General features: G+C 49.8%; 2 protein-coding genes across 6 annotated transcripts; one reads left to right on the forward strand and one right to left on the reverse strand.

Moving 5' to 3' along the window:
* Positions 1-1644: 1644 nt before the first annotated feature.
* Positions 1645-7892, reverse strand: Cdc42se1 (CDC42 small effector 1). Of its 3 annotated transcripts, none has more exons than XM_052179797.1 (5): positions 7793-7892; positions 4698-4981; positions 4095-4205; positions 3008-3096; positions 1645-2263 (listed from the first exon to the last, which is right to left on the reverse strand). In XM_052179797.1, exons 2-4 carry the CDS (start codon positions 4749-4751, stop codon positions 3022-3024), a joined length of 240 nt encoding a protein of 79 aa, XP_052035757.1. In that variant the 5' UTR covers positions 4752-4981; positions 7793-7892; the 3' UTR covers positions 1645-2263; positions 3008-3021. The 3 variants fall into 3 exon arrangements, with proteins under 3 accessions (XP_052035757.1, XP_052035758.1, XP_052035759.1); XM_052179798.1 differs by lacking the exon at positions 7793-7892 and adding an exon at positions 5239-5289; XM_052179799.1 differs by lacking the exon at positions 7793-7892 and adding an exon at positions 5144-5226.
* Mllt11 (MLLT11 transcription factor 7 cofactor) lies at positions 6743-17599 on the forward strand. Of its 3 annotated transcripts, none has more exons than XM_052179795.1 (3): positions 6743-7612; positions 8392-8558; positions 16250-17599. In XM_052179795.1, exon 3 carries the CDS (start codon positions 16256-16258, stop codon positions 16526-16528), a length of 273 nt encoding a protein of 90 aa, XP_052035755.1. In that variant the 5' UTR covers positions 6743-7612; positions 8392-8558; positions 16250-16255; the 3' UTR covers positions 16529-17599. The 3 variants fall into 3 exon arrangements, with proteins under 3 accessions (XP_052035755.1, XP_052035756.1, XP_052035754.1); XM_052179796.1 differs by having other exon boundaries at positions 8421-8558; XM_052179794.1 differs by lacking the exon at positions 6743-7612 and having other exon boundaries at positions 8019-8558.
* Positions 17600-17609: the final 10 nt, after the last annotated feature.

Genomic DNA, 17609 nt, shown 5'->3' on the forward strand with positions numbered 1-17609 from the left:
GCCATGCCTGATTTTTGATCTCACACACATTTGCAATGATTACTCTGAAACCATTTTGCTTAATTCTTTTATTGGAAAAAAAATGTATCTTAAAAGTCCATCATCTTTTTAATATAAATTATGACTCTCAAACTCATTCCAATCACCTCGTTAAGTGGTGGCAGCAGACACACTAGAGAAGGTAGCTGGAGGCAGGAGAGCATCCACCAGAAGACTGCTCAAAGAAACTAACTTGAGACTGGAGCTCAGGAGTCCCCACACCGGGTCCTCTCTAGTTAACCCCACACAGTGCCCAACCTTTTGCCACTGTGACCTGATGTTCATGGCCTTCCTGGGAGCATGCTGGCAGGAAGCACAGGTCCCCTGCGCCTGCAAGTGTTCACGTAACCTCCGGTCAGTAAGCTCCTCTAGGGCAACAAGGTAAACTCCCTTGAGGAGGCAGGCCTGACTGAAACCTCAAGGAGGCAAATTCCTAATGGACATCCATGGCCAGTCTTAGAGCCTGAAACACCATACAGAGCAGAGCTTTGGACAAATGAAAGCCTCAGTCACTAGGCAGGGGGTAACTGGAATGGACGGCAGGATCGGATCAGTTTCCACAACCCTGACCCATTACCACAAAACAAGCTTCCTGTTACAGAGCTAATGAGACCCCAGCCCTCTCTTCCAGGAACAGGCAGGAGCTCGGCTGTCTTGTTCTGCCTTTCTAATCAGCCTGCAGAGAAAGGGCCAGAACAAAAACACCTGAGAAAACAAAGGACCTACAGACGGCTCCTACAGTGCTTCCCATCTAAAGCAAGCTCTTCTGCCACGCTGTGACACCTGATCTTTCAAAGTCCCTGAGTCTTACGCTGGGTTCAAAGACTAGAGCAGAGAGGCACTTGGCAGAGGGACAGCATAACTGTCTTTGCAGCTTCTGACCCCTCGCCTCTCATCCCAGCATGCCCCATTCCCATCTCGGCTCTGTGAAAGAGGCCCTCTTGCAGAGATCAAGAACAGACTTGAGCACAAGCAGCACATTTGAAATAAGGCTGTGCAGCTCTGCTGAGCCCACCCTATGAGGGCATAAGCTCATTCACGGCTCAAGACAATCACCGGACTGGGGAGGGGGGCCGGGTAGAAATCGCTTAAGGAAAATACCTAGACTCTCAAGCCGGGTCTCTCGACTGGGTAATTTCATCCCTGGGAGACATTTGGCGATTTCTGGAGATATTTCAGTTGCCACCCTGGGGTGGGGATGGGGGGGGGCAGAGATGCTGCAGTTTGTGCAGAACAGCCCCCTATTACAAAGAACTGCCCAAACTGCCCAAACTATTTTCAAGTGTTTGGGTTGAAAAGCCACGCTTCCATAAAGGATCTTAGGGCCTGTGCTCCAAAGAGCGCTTTCAACCCAGTTACCGCATCCGCGTCACAGGAAGTCTGCCCTGAGATACAGCTAATTTTGCAACATCCTGGCTTTTTATCTGGAACCCTCCTCTTCCTTTCACCTGGGCCAGCAGGGAGGCTGACGGAGGGCAGGCCAGGACTCCAAGTCTTAAATGGAATGTGGGCAAATTAAGATCCATCCCTTAACTCTCACTCAATGGGAAACCAACGGTTTCTTAAAGGGACGGGGAAAGGACAGAGATAGCAGGATGGGGGTAATTAAAAGAACTCAAATTAAGATTTTAATTAAAAAAATATTTCTGGGAAGCTCTTAATACTACAGAAGCATGGGATTAGAGGCCTAGCTGGAGCAAGACCCTGGTGCCAGCAGAGGGCTGTGACCTTAAGGTCTGAAATCCAGAGCGGGCCGGGCGGTGGCCACCCAGCCCCTTATTCAGCTCTGCAGTGTTCATTCCAGAAGGAACGGAAGGGCAAGGAAGCAGGAAGAATTGTAGCAAAGCTGGGTTCAGCTGTGGCTCCCACACCCGCCCGCCTCCGTGAAAGAATAAAGGCAAGAAGCTGAAACAGGCGGCACCCGACCTTCATTCAGGGGCAGGGAGCCTATCCCAGGTTCCCAGAGAGCCCCCAGCTCAGATCAAGGGCGTTCAGGGCTTCAGCTGAGCTCCTCTGGCCCACCAGTAGTCACTTAGTCAGTCCTGCTGCCTTGAGCCCCATCTCCAGGAGGGGCAGAGGCCAGAGGAGTAGAGGGAGTCCAGCCCCCCCACTCCTTTTGAGGCACTTGTTAGAGAGAGGGGCCTTTGGGTCACTGGTTGAAGGGATCTGGTGATGGCATTTCTTCTGGGCTGGACACAGAATGGGAATTCCAAGACTGCAGAACCTGAATTTAAAAAAATGAATAAATCAATCAAGTTTTGGTCTCACACTGTAGCCTAGGCTGCTCTCAAACATGTAGCAATCCTCCTGCCTCCAAGTAACTGCTGAAGTAACTCAAATTCACTGTGTTGTCCGAACTGACTTTAAATTCAGCATCCTCCTACCAAAACCCCACTGGAAAAGAAGAAACAGGCCGTTTGCCCTCAAAGAGACTAAAACCAAGCCTGAGGGAGGAGGCGTTATACAGTGTGCATTTCTGTGTGTGGGTGTGGGGGGGGGGGAAAGGAGGGGGAGTCTCACTATGTATGGCCAACCTCAAACGTGCAAAGATCCTCCAGCCCCCCACCCCCCAGGGCTGGGTTAAAGCCATGTGCCACCACGCCTGGCCTATAGTGCATATTTTAAACTTCTCATAGGCGCTCTTCTCAAATTCATTGTTTTTTGAGAAAGGATCCTATGTAGCCCTCGCTGACCCTGCATTCCCTGTGTTGGTGGAGAAAAGTTGACCTCGGCTTCCCCTCCCTCTCTCCGCAGCGTGCAGAGGTTACAGGTGTGTGCCACCACATCTCCTCCCCCTGCCTTCTTGTAACAACCCTATAGCTTTGATCTTGTGTTCGTGACTTTTCATTTTAATTCGGCCCACCAATTCACCTTCATTCTTGCCTCCAAGGATGGAGGGTCTGAGGCAGGGAATCAGGCCGGGCTGGCCCAGGCACACGGCGTCAAATGGGTTTCTCTAGTTACTTACCAATTCCACGGGCGCTACAAGGCCCTAGAACTGCTCCACGGTCTGTCACGGTTTCCCTTGGATCTCATCTGCTCCTGAACTGCACCTGTCTGTGGAAAAGTACACGTCACACAACCACCCAACTCTCCATGTTCCACACCAAGCAACAACTTACCCCGTGCCCCCAGGAGGAAGCTAACCTCAACTCTCTTCTCTGACAAAGACATCTATATACAGAGGTTAAGCCTGCCTGCCGACCTCTCAAGGAAGTCTCAAGACCAGGTAGGAATGAGTTATTTATCAATCTGTCTCTCTCACAAATGCTTCCATATATTTCTGAGTTTTTTAATGTACTAAAAAGGATGACCACCGGGTGGTGGTGGTGCACGCCTGTAATCCCAACACTCGGGAGGCAGAGGCAGGCAGATTTCTGAGTTCGAGGCCAGCCTGGTCTACAAAGTGAGTTCCAGGACAGCCAGGGCTATACAGAGAAACCCTGTCTGGGGAAAAAAAAAAAAAAAAACCAACAAAAAACAAACAAATAACAACAAAAGGATGACCAGACCTACTTCCCTTCCTGGGAGCAGACATGCAGGAGGAATCATTTAGAACAGAGCCTTTCATGGCGCTGGACTCACAACGGATTTACCCTAACACTGATTTAACAGGTTTCTGTGTTCCTTTTTTCTGTTCTGAGATAGGGACCCCAGGTCAGCCTGGCCTCAGACTCCCTAAGCAGCAGAGGATGACCTTGAGCCTTTGATTCCCAGTTCCTGAGCTGAGATTCCAGTATGAGTCACCACATCGGTATGCAGTGCTGGAGAGCAGACCTAGGGTTCCCGCATGCTAGGTAAGCACACACAGTCCTGGCTCTGACAGGTCTTAGTGGGAAGGGAGACTGTTTTAGACCACGGTTTTAGAAAAAGCTCCCCAGTTATTACCAGATCCAACCCCCTCACTCCGATGAAGAACAGTATGTTACTGTAGAAAAGGGAGCTAGCCCTGGCGATCAGGAATGCACAATCTCACATTCACATCTCCCCGTTAAGTTACTGCTCTGCCCCTTGCTTGAATACACCCCAAATAAACATCTCCCCCTCACTCTTACCATGGCAAGTCCATCTCCGGCCCCCATCTCCCCAGAGCCGATGTGAGTCAGGTGGACAAAGTTCATCGGCTCCCCAATCATGGTGCGGTCAATCCGTCTTCTCTTTTTCTTCTGTTAGGGGAAGACAGGGAGTCACGTTGTTGTCAGAACAGGAAGGAGAAGGAGTCTTGAAAACCCACTAAGAGCTAAGAACTGATTTGGCAGTATAATGGACAAACGTGAGGGCAGCGGAGACAAAGATGGAAGATCATAAACCAGAGACACTGTCACCACAGTGGTAAGGACAGTGACCTGCTGAGAGCTTTGCTTTACAAAGAAAGGACAAAGCAAAGTCACCTCTGGGAGAGAGGGAACGCTGACAGGTCTTACGTTCTACCTGCAGCCCCTGCCCACCTCAGACCAGGAGTAGCTGACAGCTGGGTGACTTGTCGCTTCTGTCACACAGCTTCCTTTGTTGCATGTGAACATGCCTGCCTAGTCACAGACACTCTCAAGAGGGAGGTGAGGAAAGTGTTTTTTCATAAGGCAGATGAGAGATGGTGTCTCCACTTCACAGCACATGGTAACTAATTCCCGTGATGGGGTGGGGATGGGGAGACTTACCGGCTGGGGTTTCTCCACCACGCAGCAGCCCAGTTTGTGCCAAAACTCACTCATGTTCCCTGACGGTTCCAGCTTCAGGCCACTGCCAGAGGCCCCAGGGGGCTCTTGTGTGGCTGCCCGACCAGTCTTCACACTCAGGTGTTAACACCGCCCCGGAGAGGCTGGGAAAAGGTCCTAGTGACCAATATGTGGCCTTTCGGTGGAGGGCGGTGGGGCCACTAAGAACACCAGCAAGAGGCTTGGGCAGGGAGGCACAAGGTCCTGTCTTCTTTAGATGTGGAATCCTGAATTTTAGCAGAAAGAAGATATAATGTTAGTGAGAAACAAACCTCCCTTTTCCCCAGAAACCTTCTGCTAAGCACCATCTTCCGAGTCTCTCTCGGAGTCTACTGAGCCCCAATACTGACCCCCCTCCCCCCCAGAAGAGGCTCACAGTTACTTCTCACAGAAAGAATAGCGCAAAGGGACCATCAAAGGTGAGGGCCAGTGACTCCTGGGACCAAGGAAGAAGGACTTCGGGGAAGACTGAGAGAAAACCAACCAGTGACAGAAATGAACAGTTAGGGGTGCTGCCCGTTCAGCTCCCTTCTCCCTCAGCTAGGGCAGCCGGGGAGGGGCGTGTAAGCGCCTCTGAAGAGGAAATAGTGGTTTTTGTTCTCACAAACAAGGCCTCCGCCCTGTCCCTCCCTTTTCTCTTACCTTGCCCCAACACCTACATTTTCTTTAAGGACCACCTAGCTGGTGAGAGACTGGCTGTAGGAGTGTGGACCTCAGCAAATACTTCTGAAGGAAGGATAGCTCCTTCTAGCTCCACTGCCTTTGTCCCCCTGGCCTGCCCCACATGAAGTCCAACGGCCCCTCCCACAGTTCAGTTAGCCTTCATACCTGACCTTGTCTTTCCTGAAAGTTGGCACACTGCGCACCTACCTACTGGGGCCTTCACCCCGTGTCTGGTAGGGTAACCCGTAGAGTAGCTTTCTGCTCGGAGGAATCAGTTTCCAGCCTCCCCACCCTTTCACACATGTCCTATCGTGTGCAGTTCGGTGTCTCACGCCCCAGAAGGCTCAGGCCTCCCTTCATCCTCCCCTCATGTTCTGACCTGTGTCTCCCCCTCTGCTCCCCACGTGAACCAGACACAGGAACTTTCCAGTAGCACTTGTGTCCAAGGAAGAACTTTCTCCCCTTTCACTGCTGCCAGGGGTTCCGGCCCAGCTGAGCTTCCTTCTGTGAACTACACTTCCCTCTCCTATAGTCCAGGGAGGCCGGCAGGGCAGCTCATGAATATTAAACATTAGGGAGAGTAAGAATGAGCCTTTCCCTCAAGGCTGGAGGCTGGCAGCCTAGCCCTCCAGGAGTCTAGACAGACCCCAAAAAGCCGAGTTCAATTTGTTTTTTGAACATTGTTCTTTGTTGTTTTGTAGCAGCCTTGAGATGAGATCACTCAAACCGTGGAATACAGCTTCTAGGGTAGGAAAGAACCGAGAGCCTGGACTCTCACTTCCTTTCCCACCCCTGGGAGGGAGGAGTACTGAGACTGAAGTCCAGGGCTGAGCCGCCCGAGAGGGGAGGCCTGGTCAGTGGGAGAGTCTGTCACAAGGCTCATGATGGTGGCAGGTGGTTAAGGCTTGGGGGAAATGGAGAAAACAATAAAGAATCAGAGGAAACCCCCAACACTACCCGACGGTCCACACTGACGCTGGGCTCTTCCAGCATTCTCCACCCTGCGTGGTCAGGGGTGGCCAACACCGCCGCCCGGAGCGGGAAGGAGGAGGGAAAGGGAGAGAGAGGAAGGGGGCCGAGGAGGGAACAAGGACAGTTCTGTTTCTCTCCCAGGGACCTGACCAAGTTGGGTGGAGGGAAAGTGTGTGTGGGACTTGGCATGAAACCACCAGTGATGATGAGAAGTGACCAGGAAATTCCATTCCCTTAGGACATTAGGGTCTCTGAAACTCGGAGGCCTGTATGAGTGTGAAGACCAGCCAGGGTCACTGTGGCAGCGTGGGGTGGGGTGGGGTGGGGGGGAGGAGGAACAAAGCCAGAAAAGGAAGTACTAAGCATTGGCTGTCACTCTGCTTCAAAGCAGCCAACGAGTGGGCTGAGCACAGAAGCCTCAGCTGGCGAGGCAACGACGGACGGATGCTGAATCCATTGCCCACTACTTCATCCCCACAGTAAAAAGGAAGACAGAGGGGGTTAGGGATCAGAGCGCAGAAAGCCACATCCTGACAAGAGAGCCACTCTCACTTCCACAAGAAACCCAGAACTTGGAATGACAATTCCCAAAACCACCGCCATATTCCCGGCGGGCCTAGGAGACTTCAGAGCTGGAGAGAGAGGGGCGAGCAGGAGAGCGGTGGGGAAGAGGGGCTGGGGAGGGAGGATGAACACAGGTAGTTCCCCGATCCTGACGCAGCCCCAAACCGGTTCGCCCGGTCCCGCTGCCTCGGGCCCCAGGGCCTCCAACCCGCTGTCTGACAAGCCTTCACAAGAAGCAGCTGGAGAGAAAGAGACTTGAGAATGGTGTGGGCAAATCCTGGCTCTAAGCCCAGCGATGCAGCTGGTCCCTGTGTGGAGACCCTCTAAACACAGCGGGCTGCCGAGGGGCTCTGAAGAGAGGAACGGGCCCCATTTTCAACCAAGTGACAGGCATTTGTCCTAGCACCAACCCTGCCCTAACCCCAGGGGAGGGCTGGGGGTACTCAAAAAGTAACAGAAGGAGATCCTAACTTCTTCCCCTCCCCCAATATTTTCCATCAGACTCCATCCAGCTCTGTCCCCCACCCACTGCGACCCAGGATGGGAACTTCGATGAATTGTACTGGCTCTGTTACTGTTCTCCGTGGCTGCCTCAATCTGGCTTAAACCTTCCGGGTCCCAGCTCCACGGCGGTTCGTCTAGCACAGCAGATCTCTCAGGTTAGAAGGCCGGCGAGGAACCCCTGTCGCTTCGCACCTCCCACCCGGCCCCACGCAGCAGTCTCCGCTTCCCAGCCTCTCCGTGGCTTGCGCCGCCCGCGCGTGGACTGTGACCGCGACCTCCCCGCTGCCCTCCCCTCCCCGCGCCCGCGCGTATCCCAGCTCGCCCGGCGCTCTCACCTGAGGTTCCCCGGCGTCCCCGCAGCGGGCGGGGGCTCCGCCACTCCGGTCCCCGGGCAGCTGCTCGGCACGGCGGGGAGTCGAGGGCGGGCCGGCAGAGGTGGAGCCGGCCGAGGGCGGAAACGCCGGCGACGCGATTACGAAACCCAGGGGCTTAGAGCTGAGCGCAGCGCTCCGCCCAGCTTCGGGGCGCACGGCGTGGCCCGCGGGGACAGCGGCAATCCCCGCGCTCCGGGACGCCCGCGGCACCCCGAGTGTCTGCGCTAGTCTGTCCACCTGCTGCAGGCGCTGAGGGGACGATGCGCTGGGGCCCCTTCCGAGTCTCCCAGAGTCCCCGTCAGTCTTTACTGTGGGAAAGGAGGGCCATTCTGTCGTTTAACCGGAAGAGTTTTTAACCTATACACCTTAGACAACTAAACTGCTCAGCCATGCACTCCAGCCCGCACGGGGGTGCTTGGAGAGGTGGGGGTGCGGTGCGAGCCGATGGAGCGGCTCGACCCTGGGTGGCGTGTTCCGGAACTTATCCCTCGAATTAGCCGAGTCAGGCAGAGAGGGGGCGGGGAGTGCTTCCGCCCTTGCTAGGAGGGGCTGCATTGCAGGGGAGACCCAGCGGCAGATTCTGTCACAGACCAGGGAGAAGGCGTGAGGAGACAAAGCCGTCACATCCCCGACAGCTCCCTTCGGCAGCCTCCTCCTCTCCAGTCCAGAGCCGAGCCCGAGACGTCCCTTCCGTCTTCGGAACACCCTAGTCATTCATTGCTAACAGGTAACCTAGACGAGGGACGGCTTCTCAAGCTCGAAAGACCCGGTGTCAGACTGAGGTGGGGGACAGTTTGAGAGAGAAGGGGGCGCTATGAACAATGGGTAACTATTTGTTACCAGATTTTTTATCTGTTAAGCTCTCCCTCCATGCCTTACCATGGTCCTAGGCATTCATTTCTAACACTTTACCTGTAATCATATCTCGGCATCTCGGCTCTTCATTTCATGTGTTCATTTTCCTATAATTTTTGCCCTGTGCACCTAATGGCTTCTGTCTAGTGTCTAGTAATCTATATCTTCCTTTTCAAGCTATAATTTTTGCTACCAGTTATTTGGTGAATCTTTATTCCTACCATAATTATTGTAGCCTCTACTTCCTTGTATTTCTATCCCCCTAGATTTTCTGTCTCTTGTAGGGAGGATTGGGGAGTAGGTTACCTTTTTTTTTTTTTTTTAAATATGAGTATATGAGATGCTATTGAGAGTGATTGGAACCTTTAACAATCTCCTCCTCCCTATCTCAGTTTTGCTCCAAAGAGGCTTGGGGTGGCAAGGGTGGCGGCCGTTGTGGAATTGCCCTATGGTATGCTGCAATCAGTGTAGCTCAGGGGAACTACTTATGAGAGCAGATTTGTCTTTGCAGCTATCCTAGTAAGAGGGGAGGATTGTGGCTAATAGGAAAATCCTAGAGCAACATGAGACATAGCAGGAAGCCTCCATTTTCGTCCACCACCATCCCTCCTCAGACTGCATGGTGGCAGCATGACACAGCAAGCCCTGTGGGTTAGGCCTTTGGGTACTCATGGGGGTGGGGGGGATCCAGACAAAGGGTATTTGGGTGTGTCCAGGTAGCTTAAAGACAGCGTATCTTTTAGACGTGTGCATCTATCAATCATTTTATCTTTAAGAATAGACAAAGAAAATTAGAAATTATGCTGCATAAAATAACTGGATAGCTCAAAAATAGATGGCAATAGGAAGCATTTACTGAGCAAATATGTCACGTGTCACCATATACAGCCTTTAAAATAAGCAAAAATGGATAAAAAGATGGGTGAAGAGCATTTAGGGGAAGAAAGGAAGAGGAGCAGCCTTTTCTTTCTTTTTTTTTTTTTTCCATTTTAATGCCACAGATGCCTTTATGTCTGTTTTCTGGAACAAATTTGAGTCTCTCTGTACCTGTCTCTAGGTCAGCGGTATAGCTAGAGATTTTCAGCCTTTCAATATTTCACACATTTTCCTTTAAATTGTTTTTGTTTTTTATTCATTCGTGTTCTTGTTTCTGGTTTTGGAGGCTTTGGGCTCATTGTGAAGCCCAGGGCAGGCTGAACCCACACTCCTTCTGCTTCAGCCTGAGTGCCGCAATTCCAGCCATGCCCTGCCACCCTGGACTCTAGCTTTTTCCATTGGATGTCCATCCTTGATCAGTTGTTAGGCAACTTTTATACATTACAGTTGTTAGGAGTCAGCTTGTCAACCACTCACATTCCAGCTTCATCTCTGCTCTCTTTATTTCTCAGGACAGGGTCTCTTGTAGCCAGGCTGGCATCTCCTCATCCTCCTGCCTCCGCTTGCCAGATGCTGGGGTCACAGGAATCTACCACCATACCCAGCTCTCCTGCTGTTCAGATTAGAACCACAGAAAGTAGTCAACGGAATATCAGAAAATACCTTTTTTTGTTTGTTTGTTTGAGAACTAAATTCTTAGCTGTGATCCCAGGACTAAGAGGCAGAATAAAAACAGCACTTAGGCTATACATCAAGACCTTGTTGGAGAAACAAAAATAAAACCACACTAAATGTATTTTGAATCAGGCTCTCACTGTATGACCCTGGTCAGCTTAGAGCTCTAATGAGATCTGCCTGCTTCCCGGGTGCTGGGATTAAAGGCGTTCATGTGCCACTGTGCCAGCCTCAAAACTTACTGGGTTGTGGCGGTACATGTCTATACTCCCAGCTCCTGGAAAGCTGAGACAGGGTTGCTGGGGATACCGGGCCCAGGCTGGGGAGACGGCTCAGTGCTGCTCAAGTCTATGGGCTGCAGTTTGAACCCCCAGACCCCACATAAAGCTGAGCATGGGAGCGTGGCTAGAATCCCAGTACTTTAGCCGCCTAGTTTCCAAGGTCAGACAAGGTAGAAGGTGAGGACCGACGCCTGGGACTGCCTCTCAGCTGCGCACTCTCCGGCTGTGTGCATCGCAGCCCTCTCACGACAGGATGCACAAACAGATTTTTTTTTTTTTTATGAATGCCAAGTACGTGCTTTTTGCCTGGGAAGACTAGGTTTCAGATCCCCTGGAACAAGCCTTGTCTGTCAGTGGGTGCTGGGAACCGAACCCAGGTCCTCTGTGAGCCACCAGTGATCTCAGCCTCTGGGTTGTCTCTCTAGTTCCTTAAACATTTTTAAGGGAGTCTATTAGAAGCTATGAGAGAGACTTGGGATGTACAAAAACTAGCTAGACAACCTAGCCAATTACTGAATAATCTAAGGTGTCCTCAAATTATAACTTTTTTAGTAGAGTGTAATGTCACACACCTTTGATCCAAGCATTCAGAAGGTAGAGGCAAGCAGATCTCTGTAAGTTTGAGGCCAGCCTGGTCCACAAAAGTTCTAGGATAGTCAGGGCTACATAGAGACCCTGTCTCAAATAACAAACTAAAAACAAAACAAAACAAAAACTGTTTTCATTTTAAGCCAGATGTTAAGATGATGCCTGTAACCTCAGCACTCAAAAGGCTGGAAGTGGTAACTAGAGAGGGTCTTGAGTTTGAGGCTAGCCTGGGTTAAATAATGACTCCCTAGTTCGCCTGGGTTACATAGCTAGACCCTAGGTCAAAAGAGCAAGAACAAACCTTTTTTTCTAAGGGTTCTGTGTTTTTTGTTTGTTTGTTTGTATATAATATTTACAAGCCTATTATATAATCTTTGGGGAGTAAGAAGGGTTAGAAGTTCAGGGTCAGCTTCTGCTACTTAAGTTCATGGGCTGCCTGAGACACAGTCTCTGGAAAACAGTCTATTATATGCGTGCATTATAATGTAGGAAACTTAGATGGAAGGTTTTTTTGTTTTGTTTTGTGTTAAGTCAGCTAACTAGGAAAAACCTGGTAATGCAATAAACATTCCTGATAAGCAGCGTCAGGGACTCGATGACTTTTGGAGCTTGCTCTGTAGTATCTGTAGCCCTAGACCTGAGCAGGGATTGGCTCACTAAAAGGTGTTATAGGTGCAGTCATGCTTGTGAGCACATCCGCACGTTACTATGGAGATGGTTCAGAGTGAGTTCCTGGGCGATGACCTCACCTTTCTACAAACTCCTTTGCCCTGCTTCCATCCGGACAGCAGTCTCAGTGAGGATGCTTCTCTGCTGAGTAATGTGCAGTTCCCAAGGGCTTAGTCTGCAGCTTGAAGACAGACAGACAGACAGACAGACCCGGAATTTCCTTGTTTTAAACCAGGTATCCTGGATCATGCCTGTAATCCCAGCATTTGGGAGATGGAGGCAGGAGGATCACATTTTAAAGCTAGCCTGAATTTTTGAAATCTTGCCTGAATTTTTTTTTTTTTTTTTTTTTTTTTTTTTTAGCCAGGGTCTTGCCCAACCAGGACCCAAACTCGTTCCTGAAACTCCTGCCTGAGCTTCCGAGCACTAGGATTATAAATAGAGTGGCTAGTGTTTTTAACATGGGAAGGTCATGAGATGAGGAGATGGTTTAGCAATGACAAGCACTTGGTGTTCTTTCCCAAGACTCAAGTTCAGTTCCCAGCACCCCTGCTGGTTCGTAACCCCCCTTACTCCAGCTGCAGTGGAACCGACATCCTCTTGGGACACCAGTTTGCACACATATATCATACACACATGAATTAAAGAATTTTAAATGAAATGAAAAAAAAAAAAGCTGAGCCAGACGGTTGTGGCGCATTCTTTTAATCTCAGCACTGGGAAGCAGGAGGCAGAGGCAGGCAGATTTCTCTGTGAGTTTGAGGCCAGCTTGGTCTACAGCTGGAGTTCCAGGACAGCCAGGAATACGCAAAGAAACCCTGTCTCGAAAAACAAACAGAAAGCTGAGGAGATGGCTCTGTGGGCAAGCCCTCCTGTGACGTGACGTGTACATAAGAACCTGAGGTCATATTGGTTTAGACCACTGGCTGATCTAGAGACCAGCCACACTGAGTTCAATTCCCAGCAGCCGCACTGTGGCTTACAACCATCTATAATGGGATCTGATGCCCGCTTCTGGTTTGCAGTCATGTATGCAAAGCACTCATACATAAAATGTATAAACAAATAAACCTTTATCTGCAGAACTCTCGTGGCACATGCTTTAAAAAGCAAAAGACAAAATGAGTCCAGCTGTGCAGTGGTGGTGCACACCTTTAATCCCAGTACCCTGGAGGCAGAGGCAGGGAGATCTCAGTTCGAGGCCATCCTGGTCTATAGAATGAGTTCCAGGACAACCAGGGCTACACAGAAACAATCCTGTCACAAAAAAAAAAAGCCAAAACAAAACCCCATGTTCAAATCCCCAGTACCCAAATACAAAACTGGGTGTGGCTGCCTGCATCTGTTGACCTGGCAATTTGGGAGGGAGGGTGCAGAGAATGGGAGGGCTTGTTGGCCACCAGCCCAGCTCCAGGTTCAGTGAGAGCCACCTCAAGTCACCAGGTTCATGTTGATAGGGCAGGACACCAGCAGTCCTTCCCCTGACCTTCCTCCACAGTCGCATGGGTGTGCATGCTGGTGTGTGCACCTGTATGTGTCTACCCTTGCACAAGATTAAGGTGGGAAAACAAAGTCTGAAGCTGAGTGGGGGGTGCACACCTGGAACCTGGCACTACAGAGACTGAGGCAAGAAGATTGCCGGAAGTTCGAGGCCTGGATGGACTACATTTTGAGTAATAGAATAGCCAGGGTTACAGAGGAAGACCCTGTTTCAAAAAAACACAGCCCAAAAGTTCTGGACCTGGTAATTAATACATTCCTGAAATCTAGCACCAGAGATGTCTCAGCAAGAAGGGTTTGTGTTCAAAGTCACCCTGAACTAGAGTTTGAAGCAAGACTCAAAAGCAAAAAACGAGACAAAACAAGTCACTTCTACTGTATCCACAGACCATTTAGCTCCTACACTTCTTTTTGTTTGTTTGTTTGTTTGTTTTTGTATTTTTCTCGAGACAGGGTTTCTCTGTGTAGCCCTGGCTGTCCTGGAACTCACTCTGTAGACCAGGCTGGCCTCGAACTCAGAAATCCACCTGCCTCTGCCTCCCAGAGTGCTGGGATTACAGGCCTGCGCCACCACCACCCAGCTAGCCCCTACACTTGTTGTAGACTGTATCCTGGGTTTAAGCTCTTTCCTATTTTGGTAGAGACATTTTGCATCTCTTAGGAACATTTTGGAACCTCCTGAAGGCCACTTTTTAGGAGTCACAGGCTGTTGAGAGCTGGGAGTGTGCTCTAGAAGGTTCTCTGAAGCTCTGGCTTCTATTTTTGGTGGTAGTGGAATGTTGTCTTTGCTCCTTCGGGAACATTTAAATGAAAACTTTTTGTCCTTCCATTGCTCGTAAGTAAACCACTGAGGCTCCAGATTCTACAAGAGGCAGGAAGGGTATGGGCTGGATGAGAAACAGAGGGATTACAAACTGATCCTTAAAACTTGGGAAAAGGAGCTGGGCGGTGGTGGCACACACCTGTAATCCCACCACTCTGGGAGGCAGAGGCAGATGGATTTCTGAGTTCGAGGCCAGCCTGGTCTACAGAGTGAGCTCCAGGACAGCCAGGGCTATACAGAGAAACCCTGTCTCGAAAAAAAACCAAATCAAAAAAAAAACAAAAAAACAAAAAACTTGGGAAAAGGAGCTGGGCTCGATGATATATCCTTTTAATCCCAGCACTCCGGAGGCAGAGGCAGGTAGCTCTTGGTGAGCTCAAGGCCAGCCTGGGCTGCATAGTGAGACCTTGTCTCTAAGAAAAAGAGCTGAGATTCTGTTAAGGCGCCATTTCTTTCCAATCTAAACTTTACTTCCTTATTTGTACCTCCAAGCTCTTTGCTCTTCGTTGTCAGATTTATTCTAGCATTGGATCAGACTTGTCACACTAAGGAGAGATATGTAAAAGTAGAAACATCAAGGCAAAAAGAAAGGAAGGAAGGAAGGAAGGAAGGAAGGAAGGAAGAAAGAAAGAAAGAAAGAAAGAAAGAAAGAAAGAAAGAAAGAAAGAAAGAAAGAAAAAAAGAAAAAAAGAAAGAAGAAAGCCGGGCAGTGGTGGCGCACACCTTTAATCCCAACACTTGGGAGACAGAGGCAGGTGGATTTCTGAGTTTGAGGCCAGCCTGGTCTACAGAGTGAGTTCCGGGACAGCCAGGGCTATACAGAGAAACCCTGTCTCAAAAAACCAAAAAAGTAAAAATAAAAGATAAAAATAGAAACTTGAAGGCATGTTAACATTTCTGTGGAGGGGCTGGCTCCTGCCTTACCCAAATTAAGTGAGTTTGGCTTTTGAGACGGAGTCTCTATGTAGTTCTGGCTCTCCGGGAACTTGCTGGCCTTGGATTTAGAGATTACCCGCCTCTGCTTCCTGAGTTGGGGGACTAAAGGTTTGTGCAGCCTGCCACTCAGCCTAGCAGGTGGGTTTTTACCCATAGAGGAATTTTTGGTCTCTTAAAAGAGATAAACACATAAAATAGGTGTCCAGTCTATAGTGCTCTGTAACCAAAGCACGATGGCGTAGGTGAAACTGCAGGGTGCTGGCTGGGGAGATGGGGCTCAGTGGCTTGGAGGTGAGGTCCTGGAAGAGGTGAATTTGTAGCTAGGTTTAAAGGCAAGAAGGAAAAAAAAAGACCTTTACCAGAAACATCACAACTCATTGAACTGCCTCAAAGAGGCCAAATATTTAGGTCTTAGGATGTGTAAGGTCCTCCCCCCCCCCAACCCCACCCCCCAGACAGGGTTTCTCTGTGTAGCCCTGGCTGTCCTGGAACTCACTCTGTAGACCAGGCTGGCCTCGAACTCAGAAATCCACCTGCCCCTGCCTCCCAAGTGCTGGGATTACAGGCGTGCGCCACCACGCCCAGCTGTGTAAGGTCCTTTAATGACACATGTAAGATCCTGCTTTTGATTCTCAGTATGGTTAGCTGATTAATAATCAATCAATCAACCAATCAATCAGGCCTGGTGAAACAGGCCTGTAACCCCGGTTACTCAGGAGGCTGAGGCAGGAGATTCCAGGTTCCAGGTTGGACTAGGCAACTCAGTTAAGATCCTGTCTCAATAAAGGTACAGAGAGGGCTAAAGATATAATGTTAGAACGTTCACCTAGCAAACACCAGCGTCAGCCAAACCCTCAATACCACACTTAAACAAAGAATGGGGCCATACTTTGCAAAGCCTCCAAACTCAGACCCAGAGGGGATGGCGTGATACGGTTCCTGCCTAGCTCACAGAAGGCCTGAGGTATATTACTGGAGGAAGACTTAGAGCCGAGAAGAGCCTGGTCCATAGGCAGTATCTGGTCAGCCAGAGACGGGGAGAGGGTAGGAGCCTGGCGGTAAATAGCAAGAGTTGTTGGTATTTGTCTTAGAAAACTCGGCTGATCACCAGAGCGCGAGACGAGAGCGCGAGAGGAGGGCAGCTGAAGCAAGGGGACGCACAGGCCAAGGAGCCTGCTCTAGGGTGAAGACTAACACATGGTTGCTCTTCCTCAGGGAGTCATGAGGGACCCTGTGAGTAGCCAGTACAGCTCCTTTCTCTTCTGGAGGATGCCCATCCCAGAGCTGGATCTGTCGGAGCTGGAAGACCTGGGCCTGTCAGAGACGCCTTCCTACAAGAGCAAGGATAGCAGCAGCGTTGGCAAAGTGGGCGGGCAAGCGTCTGGCATGGAGCAGAAGAACCCTGAGGGCGACGCCCTCCTCGAGTACAGCACCTTCAACTTCTGGAGAGCGCCTATTGCCAGCATCCACCCTGTCGACCTGGACTTGCTTTAAGGCCAAAGGCCGAGATCTCTGTCCTGCCCCGAACCCTCATTGTCCTCTCTCTTAAGTCCCTTCCTCTCCAAGCCTTCCACTTTAACCATGTTCTCTTCCCTCTATTGTGCTGGTGGTGCTGATGAATCTGCCAATCGAATTGTACGTTTGTATGTATGTATGTACTTATGTATCTATTTATTTATCTATTTATTTATTTATTTATTTATTTATTTATCTATCTGCCCACTCCATTTCTCTCAAAAGCCCTCTAGGCACAAAGTCAAAGGTTTAAGTAATGGAGTACTAGATCATAGGATTTCCTCCTGCCAGCCCTGAGAATATTAACTAATCCCAGAAAAATCACCTTTATTCTAGGCACCAGAGAGAAGTACAGTTGTGCAAAAACGGGAGACCAATTTTTTTTGTTTGTTTGTTACATTTTAATCAGCTTCAAAGATTACTTGAGCCTCCCTAATTTCCTGCACCAGGGCAGTCATCGAATACTGCTTCAAGAAGTAATGAGCACCTGAAAGTTTTGAGACGCTTTCTACAAAACAGGATTTCTGAAAGGCTAAGAAGTTCTGCTTCTTATAGAGCATTCTCTTCCCCAGAAACATGGAGGTAGTTGCAGGTGGAAAACAAGGGAATGGGAATGAGGGAAAATGTCGTGTCGTTTCAGAGATAGTTCCTTTAATATCCTGCTCTCAGATCTACTTCTAGCTGTGGATTGGAAATGTTCAGAAAATCAGATTTGAGTCTTCACGGGAAAACTACACTCTCAGGATAATCCGTAAGAAGCAAAAGATGTATCTGATGTAGAGAAAAGCCAGAGTATCATTAGGAGAACTTACACAATTGTGATTTAGTCGTGGAACAGGCGGAGTGCTTTGGTCCTTCGTATTTTAGCTTTGCCTTCCTGCAGTATGTGACAGGAATCAGTGGGTCCTGGACACAGTGTTTCGGCTACCGTACAACTGTGACCCAAGCAGTCACATTCAGACCCTACCCCATCCCCATTCTCTCCAAAGCTATTGCAGATGAACTGTGGAGCCATTTATTCATTTATGTAATAAAGACGTTGAATCCTAAGTCTGGGGCT

This window comes from Apodemus sylvaticus, chromosome 4 (assembly GCF_947179515.1).
Source record: "Apodemus sylvaticus chromosome 4, mApoSyl1.1, whole genome shotgun sequence".
Classification (NCBI taxonomy): Eukaryota; Metazoa; Chordata; class Mammalia; order Rodentia; family Muridae; genus Apodemus; species Apodemus sylvaticus.